This window comes from Pistacia vera, unplaced genomic scaffold (genome assembly GCF_008641045.1).
Source record: "Pistacia vera cultivar Batoury unplaced genomic scaffold, PisVer_v2 Contig663, whole genome shotgun sequence".
In the NCBI taxonomy this organism is placed as follows: Eukaryota; Viridiplantae; Streptophyta; class Magnoliopsida; order Sapindales; family Anacardiaceae; genus Pistacia; species Pistacia vera.
In genome coordinates, this window is record NW_022196516.1 from 949857 (window position 1) to 971130 (window position 21274).

Here is a 21274-nt window from a genome sequence, read left to right on the forward strand (position 1 = left end):
ATCACCTAAGTTAATAAAAAATATAAAGAAAAATAATATTATAATAACGAAATATAATATTATAATAAAATTTTATTCCTTAATAAACCTTACCCACCTTGGTAGATGCCTGTGCACGCTCCTCCATGAGCTGGTTTATACCCTACTTTCCTTGCTATCCCATCAAAGGAATCCAAGACCGTGATAGAAGATAAAGTAGACTATCTAAAGCAAATTTAAAGTTTCTACTGTGTTCGACAAAGAAACTTTTACCTACTACTTATACTTCCTTTCTTACTCTTATTCTTCATACCCTTTCCTAATTTCCTTTTCATTCTCATTCACACACTACACCATTTCCTTCATAATTTCTTCTTCTTTCTGTTAATTTCCCATTTATTTTCTCAAAAATGGTTAAAGTAGGAGGAGTCTTCGTTTGTCTGTTAATCGTTGCCATGGATGTGGCTGCAGGGATTCTTGGCATCCAAGCCGAAGTTGCACAAAACAAGGTATATTTATACGGTTATCCTGTAAAATGTTCATTAAAGAAAAGGTTATATGTTTATTCGTATGCACTTGTTTTATACAGGTTAACCATATGCGGCTCTGGATATTTGAGTGTAGAAATCCAAGCCATGATGCTTTCATGCTAGGGTTAATTGCAGGAGTACTTCTGGTTTTAGCTCATGTAATTTCTAATTTACTTGGTGGGTGCATGTGCATTTGTTCTCAAGCTTCCCCTTGCAGGCAACTCTCCTTGGCGTGCCTCCTCTTCTCTTGGTATGTCTTTGACATGGACTTGTTTGATTAAGTGATTACTATGAATATGTATTGAATATTTTGTGATTAATATTCATCAGGATCATAGTAGCCGTTGGATTGTCAATGTTGGTGATAGGAACAATGTCAAACAACAAATCAAAAGCTTCCTGTGGGTTCACACACCATCATTTTCTATCAATTGGAGGGATTCTGTGTTTTGTTCATGGTTTATTCTGTGTTGCATATTATGTTTCTTCTACTGCTGCTACTCAAGATGAAAAGTATGGAGGCCATGCTTAACCTTTATGCTTTAGTCTACAGTGGTAGGACTGTTTTCAACTTTACTAATCAATCGTTTTCTTACTGCCTCATCACTCTTTCAGAAAAATGTAATGTATATTAATTTCCATTTGTCAACTCTACCGTGGTTAATGGCTTTATGTTTTCCCTCTATTCGGCGGAATTTATTAATTTATTTAAATCACTGCTTTTATACATTTAAAATTTGTCAGTATTTCATGGGTCCTTTATCCTTTCATCGTGGCTATATACTACAATATGATTATTAACGGTGCATTTGATTTATTATTTCATACTTTATTCTCGATCCAATTCTCAAAATATTATATTATATTTAGAAATACTATTATATTATATTTAATTATTTTAGGCCGTTTAAATTTATTAATTTAATTAAACACCCTCAGAAAAAAAATTTAAAAATTAACAAAAACACTCCCATTCACCCATAGTTATCAGATTCCGACAATCACCGTAGATGGTAGCTGAAATCTGTCACAACGGCGTACAAACGATCAGAATTTGTTGGTAATTCGTCGATTTGGCTGTCAATGACATCGTCTTTTGCAGTCGTTGACGGTCAGATCTGGTCGTAGATCTAGTATTTTCCAGTCAGATTTGTGGTAGATGGGCCGAAAAAGGCCAGATCGACGCACAACCAGTCAAATCCGATCGATCTGCGTTGTGACGTCAGATTCTGACTAGATTCAGGCGGTGGTGGCCAGAATTTGGCACTGTGGGTGGGTGGGGGTGCTTTTGTCATTTTACAAAAAATTTATATATTAGGGTGTTTAGTTAAATTAGCAAATCTATGAGGTTTTTTTTGTTAATTTTTAAATTTTATCTTGTAATAATCACTCTACTCAACTATCCAATACTATCTCCAAAATTCTATCCAAAATAACAAACCAAACGGACCCTAAATAAGTCTCTGACTATTAGTCAACTAGGATTAGAGATTGAGTCAAGGATTCCACAAATGAATTCATCGTTTAATTAGAGGTATATTTATAAACATAATGATTAAGTTGAAAATAGAGTAATCTATTTGCAATATAACATAGAATTTAATGGTGAATACCGAAATATTATTTTAAGATATCTATAATATTAACATTATTTATCAATCTCTATTTCTTAAATCTATGGGTAAGAGACTAGAAAAGCATACAAGACCATTGTGATGATGATGTGGCTTGAAATTGCCACGGTGGAGTCAGCATCAGTCAAAGAAATCAGATTCAACTTAATCTAAGACGGCGTCGTTTTGGCTATCAAACTTAAGTGCCTTATCTGGCACTCGAAACCCATTCTGTTGCAACGAATTCATAGCTCATCTCTCTTTCTCTTTGGTCCCATTTTAGCCCTAGCTCTTTGTTCATGACAGAAGATTCTAGTGGACATCTTCTCCAACCGATTGCAAATCATACTGGACAGTTGGAGGATGATCAACGGAGTCTTGGTCTATACAAAATCAGACCAATATGTGTGAGATAAAACAGAGAGTTGTGAGAGGGCTTAATCGAGTGTGTTCTTTCTTGTTTTTCTTCTGGTTGTATACTCTCTGTAATCTTGGTTTCCTTGATTAATGAAATACCTTATAGTGTGCCTTGAAAAGTGGATGTAGGCTACCTTTAGCCGAACTACTATAAATCCCCTGTGTCAATTTCTATTTTGTTCTTTCATGCTTTACTTAATCTCTGGAATTGATTGCATGTTCATTGCTAAGATTGTGTTAGCTCATTGATTAATTTGATCAGCATAGTTGAAAACCCTAATTAGTCCCTACTTTTACTTTAGGATCCACTGCAAGACTAGTAAAATAGACTTTGAATGTGGCTTCAGCTAATTGCCCAGAAAATATAAACTATAAAATAAAACTCAAAAGCTAATCCCTCTTGTTTTCTCCCGCAATTGGATTAAGTTGATGGGTTCCTTCTTTTAACTTTCACTGCAAGGCTACAAGGAACTTCTTCTTGTTAAATCGGGATCGGTTTGAGTATCAATGAGATCAAAATATCTTTAGTCACCCCAATTGATGTCCCCATCCCATCTGGCCATCTCCATGCTGGAAGATGCATTGTGAGGTTCTTGCCATGTTTAAGCACATTTTAGCCATGGATTTTGGGACGTTACTTTTAGCATTTCTGTTCTCATTCAGCATTTTCCAAGAGTAGCCTATTAAACCTTTTATCCTCTCTCTTGCTTCCTCTTCTGGTATGCCTTTTTCAATCATATAGCACTGTATAGATTTTGCTACATCTCCTCTCTTAATCTCAGCCTATCAATACAACAAACAAATTAGCAAGAAAAACTAAGAGCGAAAAACTTGTATTAAACTGAGTTTGAAAATTCAGAACGATCACCGGTGAAGTTCCCAGATCATTGCTAAGACAAGTAATGAGTGATGACCAATATATCAGCGCATAGCCACCCTTGAGGCAGTTGAGAGTACTCTTTTTTAAGTCGCCGCCTTGTAATTGCAGTAAATGGGCATGGCCAATTGCTGGTGGACCACCAATTGATGTCCATGCATTTTCCTAGAATTCATCCAGACTCGGCATGTACCCTCTGCTAAACTATCGTGCTTCTACCAAATATGATGTGCAAAGATTTTCCCACTGCAATTTACATATTCCAATTTAGCGCATATAACTTTGGTTATAATCCGAACCATATAATCCTGGTTTAGCTTACATATTATATACCTCTTTCTTAATGTAGGACAGAGTATTTAGACCATGATGCTGTAGGATATGGTATGCTAAGTCATTAGCAAAGTTAAACATGGCAAAATAACAAATTTGCATATAGTATGGAAAGTCCTCTACGGCCTTGATATCCCACCTGATTTAGTGGAAAACAGGAGAAATTTCTGTGAATGGACCAAAAAAAGAATAATATATTTAAGCGAAAATATGGTCTGGATTATCATCTACATAATGAGTACCTTTTCACAGCATCTATAAAGAGTTCAAGCCCATCTAGCGATGCATATATATCAAACATGTCATGAATTGCTGATAATATGCATACAAATTTGGTAAAACCTATCCTGCATTTAGAAAACTGGGTTTCGAAAATGATGCCCATTGTCCATAAATAGTTTTCTATCAATCTGTCCCTTGAAAAGCTTAATTTCTCTTTAAAACCAAATCGCTCCACCACCTGACAAATTAAGCAATTAATTAGTTAACTTCAAATGTCATGTGTAACTCTTCCAAAAAAGTACTTAAGACTAGAGAAACTGACCTAGACAACTCTTTAAGTTCTTGCTGATATATGGATTGTACTAAATTGTAATCCAACTTGGCCAGCTCCAGCAGAACCGAAATATTTTGATCATATATTGAGTAAAAATTGATGAAATTTCGAGCCTCAACCCTTGGCATCCTCCAATGTAAGGGTATTTCTAGAGATTGTTGCACTTGCTCGGCTAGGACCGTTTTCTCCAACTTCCCTAATGAACTGTTTAGACATTTGGTGCTAAAATCTTTGGCTTCCTCTAGAACATCTTCTTCTTGATATCCAAGGAACGAAGCTTCATATAAACTCAAAAGCCCTTCTGTGTCCTCAACTGAGTTGTCAGTTGTTACTGAATCTCCCTTCTTTTTTTCTGAATTTATCAAACACATCTGTTTTAAATGATGACTCAAAAGTCAGGAGTAGAAAACAAATTAAACTAACCAAATGGTATACATGTGCGTACAACATTTCTATGCATTACCTATCCTAATTGGGTGACCATGTTCTCGCAAAAGTCTAAACTGCAGTGCCAGATCCCCAGCAACATCTTGTCTTAGAAGATTAATGGCCTCTTCTATCTCTTCTTCAAAATGGTAAGCCACTCCCAGCCGCTGCATTGAGTCAATCATCCTTAATCTATCGCGAGGTTCTAGGGTGGATGCAAGTAACTCTTTAGCTTCTTGTTTCAACTCCTCTAACTGGTTGGCGCATAACTCATAATGCAATAATATGCATTATAGTTAGTTAATAAATTAAAATTTTGCCAGTATCAAAGCAACTGTGGCTATATGCTTCATGAGTTGCATAGAAATAGAGTTGTGAATAATAAATTGATAAATTGTTATTTAATTGATAAATTGTAGCTTTTAAGCGTCATGGATTACAAAATGCAAACAAAAAAGCACTAAATCTCTCATCCAATTAGGTGAGGCAACACTCATTCCTTCGTCTTGTTTCATATATGAAAATTGCCATAATAAAAAATGTGAATTTGACGAATGATTTTGTATATATATTGTTGTCAACCTAACTGGGCCACGAACACCATCTAATCACTAAAATCGCGTAGGGTAAGGACCATATATTTGTCCTTTATACATATAAAATATATGATAACAATAAACATGTAATTTTAAAGTATTATCATACTCGATTCAAACCTTTACTCAAAATAAGTTAATTGTTTACTAAATCTAAAAAAGATCCGTATAAATATCGTTAATCGTATTTTTACTCCTAAAATAAAATCTATTTTTTTATTAGTTATTATTTTAAATTCATTTTTTTATTGTTTTAAATAACAGAAGAATTATAATCGTTATATTATGATTGATTTCCTTAATTGATTTGTCAATTTATTAATATTTCATGGTGGGACATCAAGTCAATGACTTGATAATTAATTAGATTAATGCTACGCCAACAACTTATTCTTACAAACCTTTCTTATAAACCCGACGTAACAGCTAAGCTAGCACTGCTACGGCAACTCCACCACACCCAAGACACAAAATGTTTTTGACTAAACCAAAGAAAAGATTGTTCTTTCATAAGAAACGGTTGTTCTTTCATAGGGAACGACCGTTCCTTATAAATGAATGACCGTTTCTCACGGAAGGAACGATCGCTCCTTATTGAAGGAACAACCATTCCTTTCATAAGGAATGGCTGTTCCTAAGGGAACAATGTTATTCCTTCAGGAACAAGGTTGTTCCAAGAAGGGAAAGAGAAAAAGGAAGAAGAAGGAACAACCATTCCTTATGAAGGAACGATCGTTTGTTTCTCGTAGTGCCTTGGGTGCTTTGGGTGTGGTGAGAGCTGACGTGACAGTACTAATCAGTTGACACGTTAGGGTTGGAAGAAAATATTGTGAGAATGGGTTGTTGGTATAGCATTACTCAATTAATTAATATCACTCCCTCTATTTATTTATTTATAGCATCATTCGAGTTGAGAATTCCTTCTGCCATACATCATTTTTATATCTTTGCCAAAACAATATTGGGTGCATCGTTTTTTATACATCATTTTCAATTTAAAAAAAAAAATATTAGCTGTGGTTGAGAAATTATTAAAAGAGATATTAAATATGTATTAGTGAGTAATGGATGTAAGTAGACATGATTTGAATCATGAGAAAACATAGTTTTGTCTGATATTAACGTACATATAGAAACATGAGCACTGTGTTGAGGAAAAAGATTCTCATAGCTCAAACGTAAAAATCAAAGCAAGCTGCTAAAAATAAAGCAAACCAAATGCAAGATTTTTAAAGTAACTTGGCCCAATCAATTTAGCCTACGTTCATTATTCACTCAAATAATTCATTAAGCAAAAACTTGCAACTATTTAATTTTTAGACTAGAAAAATTGCAAACTTTTTACACTATTCTAAAAAGCCCAATTTTACTCTTAATAACAACCCACAATGACTATTTTTTTGGTATATTTCTTATACTTTTTGAGATACTTTAAAAGTGCAAACTACTAATATATTTAAAGGGGAGAATCCCCTTACAACTCCCTTTCCTAAGCAATATGAGATTCAAGGCACAATCCCAACAATTCCTCCCTTAACTTGAATTTCCAAACATCATAGTAATATATGAAATCTTACTTGGATAACAGCCTTCTTTTCTTTCACAACGGGAATTGGAACAACTTTGGCTCCGTTTGGTTCACAATTTTGTGTTTTTGAGAAAAGTTTTTTGAAAAAAGTTAAAAAAAAAGTTGAATTGGGCGGGTATTACGATGTAGGATTTACAAATTATAAAATACCCCATATGTTTGTTTTTTTACAAAACACCCCTTATAATAAAACATTAAAAGTTAACAAAAACACCCCCAATCCACCCTCAAATACGGACAGCCGGCCACCACCGCCGGAGGGTGGCCGGAGTCGCCGTAACAAAAACATTAAAAATATTTAGGGGTATTTAATTGAATTAACAAATTTAGGGGATTTAAAAAATATTGAATAAAGTTGAATAATATTGTGAGTTTTTGGGTATTTTACTGTTTAACTTTTTTGGGAATACTAAAAGTAATATTCCCAAAATCCAACCAAACTAAGCCTTTATCTTTTAATTTCTTAACAAACACACATTCATCAAGCTAATATGGTTGTTTTTCATTCCTTTTGCCTTGCAAAATCAGAATATTATCTTTGTACACTTCACACCCATCTCTTTGACCAATGTAGGTATATCCACGAGAAGCTAGCTCGCCCAAAGAAATCAGATTGTGACTACAACTCAGTACATACCTCCCATGACAAAGATTATTGACGACACCATTGTGAAGTTTGAGACGAATGCTACCAATGCCTTCAATCTTCACTTTCTCATTATTACCAACAATAGTATTTCCATAATTTCCATCTTCTTTCAATTCAACAAAACAATCTTTATATTATAAACTTGCATAGATGCAATAGAATCTAAAACCCAACCTTTTGACCACCCATTGAAGTTTGAGTTACATCTTGACATGTTAGTAAAAATTCACCTTCATTATCAACAACACAAGCGTCATTCTTCCATCCATCATTTGAATCCTTTATCTGTTGAACCTTCTTGAAAGCAAACATATCCTCCCTTAATTTCTTGCTGCATGGTTGGATATATCCATTCTCTCCACAATAATAGCACTCTTTATTACTGTAATCTATGATTTTTGCTTTAGATCTCCATCTTGATTCATCACCTCTCTCTTAAGTCCTCCCTCGATTAGAACCTTTTACAACTAGCAGATCTCATCTAAGTGATGAGTTCTCTGATCCCATAAATCTTTCATTCTCACGCAACAAGACAATTACATCATCTAATTTTAAAGTAGATTTGCCTACCAACAAAGTTTGAATTAAAGGTCTATAAAATTTAGACAAAGATGACAACAATATCAACGTCTTTTCTTCATCATTTAACTAATCTAAAATAGCCAATAATTGAGATACTAGCCTATTAAATTCATTTAAATGATCATGGAGACACGTAACTTCATCCATCTTCAAACATAATCTGTTAGTCAACGATTTCAATGCATAAATGCCCTCAAATGTTTCCACAAACCCTTTGGTGTAGACTTAGTCAACACGTTGTACTTTATCGCTAGAGCTAGGGCCAATCTGATTATACTGATAGCTCTTCTCTAATTCTATTCCATTCTCTATCTGTCATTTTTCTTTGGCTTACTCTCTTTTAATACCTGATTAATACCTTGTTGTACCAAAAGGTCTTGTATCGTACTTTGCCATAACATAAAATTAATTTTGCCATCAAATAAAGGAACCTCAAACTTAGATAGACCTCTAGAAAATTGAGATGCCTGACAGTCGCCGATCTACTCTTAAATCCAGCCTCCTCTCGAGCTTGCCTTCTCCCAAATCACGAACTGTGGGCTCCACCAATTGTTGGGAAAAAATATTCCCACAGCTCAGACACAAAAATTAAAGCAAGCAGCCAAAAATAAAGCAAACCAAACGTAAGAATTTTAAAGTGGTTCAACCTAATCAATTTGGTCTACATCCACTATCCAATCAAATAATCTACTAAGCAAAAACTTACGACTGTGTAATTTTTAGAAGAGAAAAATTGTAAACTCCTTATACTATCCCAAAAAGCGCAATTACACCTTTAATTATAGCCCATAATGACTATTCTTTTGTTGTATTTCTTACACTTTTTGAGATGTTTTAAAAGCTCAAACTACTAGTCTATTTAAAGGGGAGAGTCCCCTTGCAACTTGCTTTCCCAAGCAATATGGGATTCAAGGCACAATCCCAACACAATGGTGATAATTAATTGTCATTTGGTGTGACATGAGAATTGAGATAAGGGTAAGATACTTTGTGTGTTTGAACATCAATAAGCTTAATTTAATTCAATAGGACATAATGTTGTAGGATTTCATCGAAGTTTGAGCATAAGATAAGAGTAGATTTTGATGGGTGTATCTCTGTTAAAAAAAGAGCAAATGATATGTTGCCACTCGAGGTTTGGCGAAATCCCAAGTTGGTACCCCTAGTTGCATTTATTCTACATTCACACCCTTAAACTAACACTGTTTCCTTTATTTTAACAGTTGACGGTTAAAATTGTCATTTACCATTTTCATTTTCTACAACAAAGCCAAAAACCATCGCTCTCACCCATTAACACTTCTTCTTTTTCTTCTATCCGTTCTTCTTCTTTTACCACACTCAAAATGTGCCCAAACTCATGATTAAACCTTTTCTTCTTCTTCATTTACCTTTTTCTTTTGACTTTGAGTGGGTATTTTATGGGCATTACTCTTCTTCGTCTTGGCTAAAATGTGCCCAGATTTCTCTACCATTTGAATTGGAGAATATATGGAGGAAATTGGGTTTTAAATATCCAAAAACCACACAATTATATAGCCAAAGGGAATACGTTGTGCCTAAAATCATCCCAAATGCTGCTAATGTGGCTACCAAGCTATTTCTTTGGAAAGCTCCTACTAAGATGGGAAATTCCTTGATAAAGCAGCTAGTACGATGTGAACTCATATTGGCAAAAGTAAAAGAGAAGAAAATGGTAGGGAGATTCGAAATCGTGCTCACTATATTGTTTCATCAAAGTGGTTGTAGTTGCTCATTCTGTATGCAAGAGTACGCAGGATTAAAAACCTATGAACTAACACCCGATTATATGAATGAAATCAGTTGCAAAAGGGGGTTGCACCCATTCAATAACAAGCCCTTTTTGTATGTAATCACCTATTTGTTGAAGAAAATAAAGATATTTTGATTTGAAATATCTTAAGAGAACATCGACCGAACCAACCGAGCTCTTTCTTATAATCAAGCAGGCAAATGCTCACTTTGGCCACAACATGATGGCCTTACACCACAGCTGGGTTTTGGAAAATTGTTGGTTGTTGGATTTTTGTGGGAGATTGAGGACAAATTTTGATTTCTAGTTGATTTTTTGAGGTGTTTGATTATTTTTGCTGTAGATTTTTGGTTTTTTTGGGGTTAATTGATGGACTGAACTTGGTTGGTTTGAAGTTTTCTACGATTGCCCCCTAAGTGTTTGAGAAAAGTCCAAGGAATTTGCTTTTGCTTTTTGAGGTGGCTAGTGAGGGAGAAGGGTTGTGGTGCGATTGGGTTTCACAGATGCAGTGGCGGTGGGGTTGACTTTGGAGTTTACAAAGATTACGATGGTGGTGGATGGGTGGAATGGTGGTGGGTGGTGGCAGTGGTGACTTTGGGGTTTCGAGAGGGAAAGAGAAGCGTGGTTGCTAGTTAGGCAGAGAAATTAGAGGTTGAGGCTATGGTTGAGGGAGGGAGAGAGAAGTCGCGGAAGAGGAGAAGAGGGAGATGCATAATAAGAAGATGGAAGGGCAGTTTGGTAATAGCACTCTTTGTATCTATCTCAGAACCTAATAGTTATTAACAATGTTATTTTAAGGTAAGAATCTAGAATAAATGCAATCAATTTAGTAATACCGTATTTTAAGTCTAACGATGAAATTACAATAAATAAAGATGTTTAATATTAAGTTTAAGTCTACTCCCAATCTCCCCTAACATATTTTTTGTTCAGTTCTCTATCTTTTATTATCCAAGATATGGACCTGGAAAAGTAAAAGAAGGTTACAAGAAAATTACTTATCCTTAACACAATACACAAGTTGTGAAAAGTTTTTATTTTTTTTACATTATTTTATAGGTAACAACCTATAATTTTAGGGGGCGTTTGATTCAGTAAATGTTGTATTACTGGAAATGTTATATTAAGGGGAAGATAGATTACCTTGAAAATTATTGGGAACCTTATATTAAATATGTTTGGTTAGATTGAAATAAATTAGTGAGTATATATTAATTAATATGTTTAATTGAGAAGAATAAAAGAATTCTAGGAGAAGCCTTTTACTGAAATGCCCTTTTTAATAATAATAATAATAATAATAATAATATTATTATTATTATTATTATTATTATTATTATTATTATTATTAAGGGTAAATTGTAACAAAATTAAGATTATTGATAGCGTTTGTTTCATGGCAATAAAAAATAACACCAGTAATTTATCTTTTAATCTGGTAATTACTATGTTTGGGTGTCAAGTAATCAAATATTTCGATAATCAACCAATACCAATAGTGATTATTATAGGTAATATATGGGGTAATTCGATTATCATCTGAAAGGGTATTATTTTTTTATTATTGGGTTAATCAATTGTACATACTAATTTTACCCTTAATTAATAAACATTTTGGATACAAATGCTCTCATATGTCTACTAAATAACAATTTGCCCAAATGTGCGAAATGACTTCTTTAACCTCACATATTAATTGTTTGGATAGAAATACCCTCAGTATTTACATGGATAAAACCCAATATACCCCTAGCCACCCAAGACAACTGCTGCGGTCTACCACCACTGCTGACCACCACTGGCAGTCGTCGAAATGGTGAATGACCGATCGGATTTGGCTGATTGTGCATTGATCTAGTTGTTTTCAGCTAGATTGAAGGCTGAAAATGGCCAAATGGCCATGGATCTGGCCGAAAATGACCAGATCCATGGCTGTAAATGGCCACAAATTTGGTCGTTAATGACTAGAATAGATTTGACCGTTAATGGCTAGAATGGATCTGGATTTTCAGCCAGATCCACAGCCATCTAGTCGTTTTCGACCTTCGATTCTGTCGTAAACGGCCAAATCGGTGCACAATCAGCCAGATTTGTTCAGTCGTGCACTGTTTTGACGAATGTCGGTGACAGCCAGAGTTGGTGGTTGGCGACCGACAATTGTTTTGGATGGTTAGGTGTATTTTGTTAAATTTTAAACTTTTGTTGTTGGCGTGTTTTAGCTAAATTCTTAAATGTAAGGGGTTAAAAAATGTTCTAAATAATAATAATATTATTAACAAAGAAGGGCAATTTAGTAAAAACCCCTCTAATAATATTTTATTCCTCCCAACCAAATATATTAATTGTTTATATTCACCAATCTAACCAAACATATTAGTATAACATTCCCCCAATTCTATTTTTTCAGTGATAAAAAATTCTCCAAAACAAACGCTACCATCAAGTAATCTTAGAATATTTAAGAAATTAGTGGTATTCAGATTACCCCTTATATAATCTACAGTTATTACTATTGGTATTGGAGGATTACTATAATCATTTATTACTTAAGAACCAAACATGGTAATGACAGTAATATAAGATGACATTACTAGAGTAATGAAGGTCACCCCCAACCAAACACACCTTTAAGGGAAAGTATGTAAAACCAAATCGACTAAGGATTATTGAATTTATTTATTTATTTTGTAATTTGACAACTTCTGTTTCACTTTACAGTCATCTAACAAGGGAGGCATATGAAAATTTAGCAAAATCTAAATGAGATTTCTTAGAAGTTTTAAAATATGGGAGGGGAGTATCTAGGTTTTTCAAAAAGCTCACGGGAGGTGGTCTTAAAGGTTCATATGAAGATAAAATGAGACTAAAGAAGTGGTTGTATTATGACTTTCAGAATGGGAATGTTAAGAGAATAAGAGATGGGTAACTTTTTTTTTTTTTTTAAAGTATAATATATTTATAATTAATTTTATTAAAAATTGGAATTTTCAAAAATAATTTGATGGTACTCAAGTAATACTAATATATCTCGTAATGCAGAGTAAGAAATATAGAAAGACAATACAAGGAGTTTAGAGAAGCGAATGATATGTGGCTGAACTTAAAGTCGTTTGTAATAACCCAAGGAGCAGTAACATTAGTAGTGCAAACACAATTGAAACATTATTTACAATGTTCAAAAGTAAATAATGGAGACCATATCTTCCATGGTTGGTGTCAAATTTGTTGGTGTGATTATCGTTTCCATTCAACTTAATAATTGTGATGTTACTTAATTGACAGTGTATGATTGAAATGGGTTCAATTATTATTGATAGGACTGTTTTCTTAGCTCTAGCATCCAGTGCTCCATGTCCATCTCAATTTTAGTATGTGCAACGGGTTATCTGACATGTCCTTCACAAGCGTACGAAATCGTGTTCTTCCAAATTTGTCCAGAACCAACTATGTTGTGGCATGACAACATGTGTGCCGTGGCGAGAAAAGATGTCAAAACTAAGCACGAAATATTCTGAATCTAACAAAGTAATTAACATGTGAATTGTAGCCCTTTAAATAAGCTTTCTAATGATCTATAAATCATCTCAATTTGAGATCTACAGCTTAATTTATCGTCAAAATATCTAAACACTCTTAAAACTAAAGCATATTCCAGGATTTGTATTTTATCTTCAAAACAGGATAACTTCCTCGTTTCAACTCCGATTCTCGAACTGTTTGTTTCCAATTGTCACAAATTTCATCGCCAACATAAATTATTCATCTGAATATTATTTTTAAGCATTTATAACTTGAAAACACTCATAAAATACTCATGATCTCATAAAATACATTTATGAAATAATTAAGTCAAATCACACAATTTGAACATAATTTCTCACAAAATAATACCAATAAACCACTATGTAAATGGGCATTTTCAAGAACTAATCACAACCCCCCAACCAGCTTCTTGCTAGTCTCTAGCAAGCTAAGCGATAATAATTGTCCTTTAGATTAAAAATTAAAACAAAAGCAAACCTAAATTTAAACTAACCTAAATCACTTTCGTAGATTCTCACGGTTTCATTTAACGTATGCAACAAGCCTTTAAATTGCTAAGCAGCCCTAGTTGGACGAGTTTTAGTCTTATGAAGGTTTCAGCAATGATACCCACAAACATCTTCACTAAACCTAACCTAAACTCAAAACAAACAAACAAAAACTTTACTTCTTGGACTAATTTATATATTTATCTCGAAAATTGCAACACATAACAAATAGAATAATTAAAAATCACCTAAGCCTAATGATAACTGAAAAATCAATTCAATTTTTGTTATCTGACTCTCAAAATTTATAGGCAACAACCTATGAATTTATTAAGGGCAAGTATGTAAAACCACATCGACTAAGGATTATTGATATACATATTTTTTTTGTTGTTTGACAACTTCTATTTCACTTTACAGTCATCTAACAGGGGAGGTATCTGAAAATTTGGCAAAATCTAAAGGAGATTTCTTAGAAGTTTTAAAATATGTGAGGGGAGTATCTGGGCTTTCCAAAAGCTCAGGGGAGGTGGTCCATAATAATTATCTTATTTAAATGTTCATATGAAGATAAAATGCAACTAAAGAAGTGGTGGTATTACGAGTTTCAGAATAAAAATGTCAAGAGAATCGGGTAACTTTGAAAAAAAAAAAGTACAATATATTTATAATTAATTTTATTAAAAATTGAAATTTTCAAAATGATTTGATGGTACTCAAATAATACTAATCTCACTCGTACTGCTGAGTAAGAAATATAAAAAGACGATACAAAAAGTTTAGAGTAGCAGATGATATATATGAGGCTGAACTTAAAGTCATTTGTAATAACCAAGGAGATTTAAAATTCTTATCAGTAACATTAGTAGAAACACACTTATTATTACACAGAACTATTTCACATACATGAACCTTGCCTTGATTACATGACATTTGATTAATACATGAAACATTATTTACAATGTTCAAAAGTAAATAATGGAGACCGTATCTGCCATGGTTGGTGTCGAACTTGTGGGTGTGATTATCGTTTCCATTCAACTTATTAATTCTGATATTACTTGTCTTTGTATGATTGAAATGGGTTCAATTATCATTGATATGACTCTTTTCTTAGCTTTAACATCTGGAGCTCCATGTCCATCTCTATTTGGTATGTGCAACGGGTTATCTGACATGTGCTTCGCAAAGGTACGAAATCGTGTTCTTTTAAATTTGTCCAGAAGCAATTATGTCGCGCCATGACGACATGTATGCCGTGGAGAGCAAAGATGTCAAAATTGAGCACAAAATATTCTGAATCTTACAAAGTCATCAACACATGAATTGTAGCCTTTCTAATGGTCCACAAATCATTCCAATTTGGGGTCAACAGCTCAAGTTATTTATTTATTTATATCATCATCAAATTGAGAATTCCTTGTGCAATACATCATTTTTATATCTTTGTTATTTGCCAAAACAACATTGGGCACATCCTTTTTTATGCATCATATTCAATTTCCAAAAAAATATTGGGTGTGGTTGAGAAATTATTAGAAGAGATATTAAATATGTGTTAGTGAGTAATAGAGGTTAGTATTGAAGACATTTAATGAAATAGAGGCAACAACAGGAACAAAATATAACAGTAAAACAAATCAAACAGTAAACAAAGAAAATAATACATGCGATTTACCCTGGTTCACTCAATGTGGGCTACGTCCAGCTGAGTTAATATTATTGCAATATGTCTCACCTCTCTTGTTTACAATTAATGAATTACCTTATGATTTGCTAACCCTTCCGTAACAAGAGAAAAGTATGTTTATATACTAGGTTTAAGAGACTAAGCCTAGTTTTACAAGGATTCATATTCCTAAGCCCAACCTAATAAGGAATTAGTAATTTAGAAGAAATCCTACAGCGGTTATACATGAAAAAGCCCAAAACCAACTACGGGCTCGGGGGCGTTACCCCTGCGACTCCCGTCCGCTAGCGAGACCCCTGAATGCGTCTGCGTTACCTATTAATGCTGAAGTAGTTGACAACCCCAATAGACATGAATCATGAGAAAACATAGTTCTGACATGAACGTATGCATAGAAACATTAGCAATGGTGATAATTAATTGTCATTGGTTGTGATAGTGTGACATGAGAATTGAGATAAGGGTAAGATACTTTGTGTGTTTGAAATTGAACATCAATAAGCTTAATTTAATTGAATAGGACATAATGTTGTAGGATTTCATCAAAGTTTAAGCTTAAGATAAGAGTAGAGTTTGATGGGTATACCTCCGTTAATTAAAACAATTATTTCTTTTAGAATCATATACACTTAAAGATAGTACACGAAACAAGCAAGCAACTTGAGGAAATTAAGGGACTTAAAATCACGAATGCAATTAAATATCCCTTTACTTAATTAAAAGAGTTGGTTTACATAGATGAACTTAGAAAAGAGGTTCTTTCATTTCACGTACTACAGATTCTTCATGGCTAACTTTACAGCGCTATTCATCAGTTGAACTCCACATCCAGCAAAGATTGATTGGAAAATGTGTTCCAAATAACTAACGGAGAATTCGGCAAGCTGCACAAAGTTACTAATTAACTGGATTGTCAACTGCTGAATATTTGATACCGTCCACATTCCTTTTCCCAATTTGAATCTCTGTTCACTGTTTTGCATCCAATGCAAAACCCTCCTTAAACCACCCTTCAAAACATGTCCTCTGTTCTAAAACAAAACCCCACACCATGAACTTGAGAACTCCCTCTATGTCCAAGCTCAACCCACTTCTCTTTCTCCTTCAAATTTCCAAAACACCCTCTCAAGTCCTCCAAATCCACTCCCAACTCATTACCAATAACCTCCTAATCGACCCCTTTGTCTCAAGCCAGTTACTGCTCTATCTAACTTCACCTAGTACACTCAACATGGACCATGCTGAGCTGTTATTCACTCAAACTCATCAACCTAATACTTTCATGCATAACACTATGATCAAAGGCTTTACACAAACCTCAAACCCACGAAAGGCTTTTGATTTTTATGTTAATATGAAAAGAAGAGGGGTTTTAGTTGATAATTACACATACCCATTTGTGCTAAAGGCTTGTGGGGTGTTAATGGGATTGGTGGAGGGGAGAGAGATACATGGAGAGGTAGTGAAGAGAGGATTTTCATGCGATGTTTTTGTGGTGAATGGTTTAATTGGGATGTACTCTAAATGTAAAGCAATGGTTTGTGCTAGAATGGTGTTTGATGAGTATGAGGCTAAGGATTTGATATCTTGGAATTTGATATTGGGTGGATATGTGCAAAGTGGTGAAATGGGGGCAGCGCAGAAGATATTCGATGAAATGCCGGAGAAGGATGTGATTTCATGGTCTATTATGATTGATGGGTATGGGAAGGTCTGCCATTTGATAATAGATAAGATTAGCTAGCTTTTAGTTATTCCATTATTATTTTTATATCGTGAAAAATTAAATCAAACCTCTTCTCATCCATTGTAAAAGGTGAGGATCACTAGATCTTTTATACAACCAAGAAATCTATCCATCTGAATTAGCTGCATATAGGCTTCATTTAGACTTTGAACAGAATGATTCAGAGAAATTTGAAGGGAAAAAGCCTTAGGTTTTTGATAATTATTTTGCTTTTTATGTTTGTAATTTAAAATTAGAATGTCATAACAGTGATAATAAAGTCAGAAATAATGCCACGGAGACCTTTGTATTATTGCAAAACGGCTTTTTGAATTTGCTCCCCATCCCAACCAGCACTCATAAAGTTCTGCCTTGATTTATTAGTATTTTTCTTCCTTCTGGTTGCTTCTTATGGAATTTCGAGTTTTAACAAAGGTTTGCTCTGCTTTGTTTTTTCAGAGAACTGTTGACATTGTTTCTGCACGAGTTCTTTTTGACCGCATGCCCACAAAAGATTTGGTTTCTTGGAACTCTATGATTGATGTGTATGCAAAGGTTGGAGAATTGGTGGCTGCTCGTCAATTATTTGATGAGATGCCGAAGAAAAATGTGATTTCATGGAGCATAATAATAGATGGCTATGCTCAGCAGGGAAATCCTAAGGAAGCCTTGGATCTTTTCAGGCAGATGCTTTGCCAAGGCGTGAGACCTGATTTGGTGTCTGTCATGGGGGCAATATCAGCTTGTGCTCAGCTGGGTGCACTTGATCAGGGCAGATGGATACATATGTACATAAAGAGAACTAGGATCACTATGGACATAGTTGTTGAAACTGCTTTAATAGACATGTATATGAAATGTGGAAGTCTTGATGAGGCTCGCAGGATGTTCTATTGCATGTCAAAAAAGAATGTCATTTCTTATAATGTGATGATTGTTGGACTTGGTATGCATGGTTTTGGAGAGGAAGCTCTAGAATGTTTTGCTCAGATGGAAAGGGAGGGGATTCCTAAGGATGATCTCATCTTCCTTGGTGTTCTAACAGCTTGTAGCCATGCTGGTCTGGTAACTGAAGGATTCGTCATTTTTAACTGTATGCAGGAAGACTATAAAATTGAACCTAAGGTTGAACATTTCAGCTGTTTAATAGATCTTCTCAGCCGGGCAGGACAATTAGAGCAAGCCCTAAGTGTTATAGATTCCATGCCCACGAAACCTAATTCAGCTCTGTGGGGAACTCTTCTCATGGCATGCCGAACTCATCAAAATGTGGCTCTTGCAGAAGTTGTAGTCAAAAGGCTTGTGGAGCTAAAAGCAGATGATTGTGGGGTATATGTACTTCTATCAAATATCTATGCAGATGTAGGAATGTGGGATGATGTTCTTCAGATCCGGGAACTGGTGAGGAACAGAAAGATGAAAAAGGAAACTGGAAGCAGTATAATTGACGTAGACGGAAGTATCAATGAGTTTGTTAGTGGAGAAATCCATCATGTCTGGAGTGAAGAACTAGAATCGGTTATCTGGAGCCTTTTAAAGATGGCCATGTAGAGAGAATCAACTAAATATGTTGAGACTCGAGGTACATGCCCAATTGTGAACAGTTTTAATAATAAAAATTTTATATCTTTGCCATCTTATTACAGTAGTATAAATGAACCTCTTGGAAGTTTGATTTGCATGAAGTTACCTTCTAATGTCAACTTCTTAAACCATTGCAGGCACAACAGCAAATGCATTGAGGGGAAGCCAAAAATTATTATCCACTTATGTCATCATTAAATTGTCGTCAGAATGCAGAAAGACATACAACAACAGAGGCAAGAAAAACAAAGAGGAAGACCAAAAGCTGTGTGTTGAAAGAGCAACAGAGGCAATTTTATTGAGGTAAAAGTTAGTATTTACCTATGCAATTAGCGAGAGCTAGAATCATGTCATCTTGTACAGTTTAAACCACATCTGTTAGAATCCTTCATTCCAGTTTCGAGCTAATTTTCTTTTAAGGAATTAAAGCCTCATCATAGTAGAACCCAGAATATGATGTTTAAATATAATGTTGTTAATGGAAATGATAAAGCTAATTCATACTTCCTTTACTAACTTATCTTAAAAGACATTAGTAACAATAAACAGAAATAGCTGAACAGATAACGAGAGATCAAAATATAACTTTAGAACATTCAGGTCTTATAGTAAGACTATATGTCCCAGCTGCAAAATTCCAAAAATCTCGAAGATTAACTCTCTCCGACTTAAAAAACAACACAAAGATTCAGTTAGCTCAAACCAAACCACAATCCAAAAGCATCAGTTCGATGAATTTAGATGATCCAAAATCAACTGGGTTTCTTCCTGAATTAACTCCAGCTTCTTTACATACAATTCCAACATCTTTTGTTGCCACTTCTTCTTCTTCACTTCTATCTCCTTGGCCTTCTCACTCCAAATCCCACCCATCTTCTCCTTCAACCAACTACTACACATCCCTAAATCAGGCGTCGTGAAATCCGTTCCCAACTTTTTTCCTGCCGCCTTAAATAAACTGGGCATCAAGAATTCACTCTCACTCAACCGCTTTGTATTCATTTTGTTTTTCACTTTACCTTTCACTTCATTGTTGAAAACCATTTTCTTTGCCTTGACATCCTGTTTGGGTAAAGCCAAAACAGTACTAACGCCATCGACTTTCATCTTCTTAATCTTGGACTCTGACCCCATGTCCGTCATTCCTGAGCTTTGGGTAACGATAGGCTTGATGATGAAATCGGAGACGTTAGGTGACGGAGTCGCATCGTTCGAGTAGCCATCAAATAAACCCTCCTCGTCGTTCGATCTATGCTCTGATGTCTCATCCTCATCGTCCCTGGACCTTTTGTGGGCCATTATTAGGTTAAACAGACAGGATTTCAATATAAGATGACTACATTTATAGGTAGGTTTTCCTGTAGGGTTCTTTTTAGATGAGTAATACTACACATACATTATTCTTATATAATATTTTCTATTCAATATTATACGGTAAGATATGATTGGATAAAAATTTAATTTTAAGTTTAAATTAGTCAATCATATCTTGTCTATATGAGAAATATTGTATGAAAATTATGTATGTATAGTATTACTCTTTTTAGATTTGACCCGAGAATTGGTTGTTGACATGGCGTTCATTTATTGGCCCATCTTTTTGTATTTTCAATTAAATTGCTTTGTCAATGATAATAATAATACATTTTTGGACTAACATTTTTGGAAAATAGAAGTGGTTATTAACATGACGTTCATTTATTGGCCCGTCTATTTGTATTTTCAAGATTTGGTTATTTGATTAAATTGTTTTATGGATGATAATAATAATACATTTTTGGAAAATAGTATTTTTGAAAAATAGAATTGGTTGTTGACATGGCGATCATTTATTGGCCCATCTATTTGTATTTTCAAGATTTGGTTATTCGATTAAATTGCTTTGTCAATGATAATAATAATAACATTTTTGGAAAATAGAATTGGTTGTTGACATGGCATTCATTTATTGGCCCGTCTTTTTGTATTTTCAAGATTTGGTTATTCGATTAAATTGCTTTGTCAATGATAATAATGCTCTCAATCTGAATTATGTCACAGTAAATTCAAACTTTACTGTATTAGTTGCATATAATATTTTATTTTCAAGATTGGTAATAATAATTTGATTTTCAACACAAAGCTACGGTGTATATTTCTTATCACCTAATCCACATTGTATACTTCACCAGGGCTTAAATTTCAACGAGGAGAATGCTCTATGTGAAAGTTAAAACTCTCAGGATCAGGAACTCCTAGGTTCAAAGTCAAATATTGAAAACAAAAGTAATGCACCTGCTAAGCATTACCAAATGATTTCTGGAATTTGTGAGAAAGAAAAATA

General features: G+C 34.3%; 3 protein-coding genes across 4 annotated transcripts; 2 read left to right on the forward strand and 1 right to left on the reverse strand.

Annotated features, from left to right (window-relative positions):
• The first annotated feature begins 241 nt into the window (after window positions 1–241).
• On the forward strand, window positions 242–1222 carry LOC116112583. The gene is made up of 3 exons (XM_031398709.1): window positions 242–488; window positions 569–759; window positions 840–1222. Exons 1-3 carry the CDS (start codon window positions 390–392, stop codon window positions 1039–1041), a joined length of 492 nt encoding a protein of 163 aa, XP_031254569.1. The 5' UTR covers window positions 242–389; the 3' UTR covers window positions 1042–1222.
• Window positions 1223–3020: 1798 nt separating this feature from the next.
• On the reverse strand, window positions 3021–7876 carry LOC116112541 (probable terpene synthase 9). Its single transcript, XM_031398666.1, is given in 11 exon segments — window positions 3021–3095; window positions 3098–3322; window positions 3408–3662; window positions 3750–3888; window positions 3992–4196; window positions 4199–4209; window positions 4294–4631; window positions 4633–4676; window positions 4769–5000; window positions 7549–7691; window positions 7795–7876. Coding segments are annotated over 11 exon segments (1749 nt in total).
• An 8719-nt stretch (window positions 7877–16595) lies between these two features.
• LOC116112556 (pentatricopeptide repeat-containing protein At3g29230-like) lies at window positions 16596–21182 on the forward strand. 2 transcript variants are annotated; one of them, XR_004125264.1, is made up of 4 exons: window positions 16596–17352; window positions 17827–18949; window positions 19089–19254; window positions 21123–21182. XR_004125264.1 is itself a non-coding variant. In XM_031398680.1 (3 exons), the coding sequence occupies exons 1-2, from the start codon at window positions 16693–16695 to the stop codon at window positions 18916–18918; spliced, it is 1752 nt and encodes a 583-aa protein (XP_031254540.1). In that variant the 5' UTR covers window positions 16596–16692; the 3' UTR covers window positions 18919–18949; window positions 19089–19527. The 2 variants fall into 2 exon arrangements, 1 of the variants encoding a protein (XP_031254540.1); XM_031398680.1 differs by lacking the exon at window positions 21123–21182 and having other exon boundaries at window positions 19089–19527.
• Window positions 21183–21274: the final 92 nt, after the last annotated feature.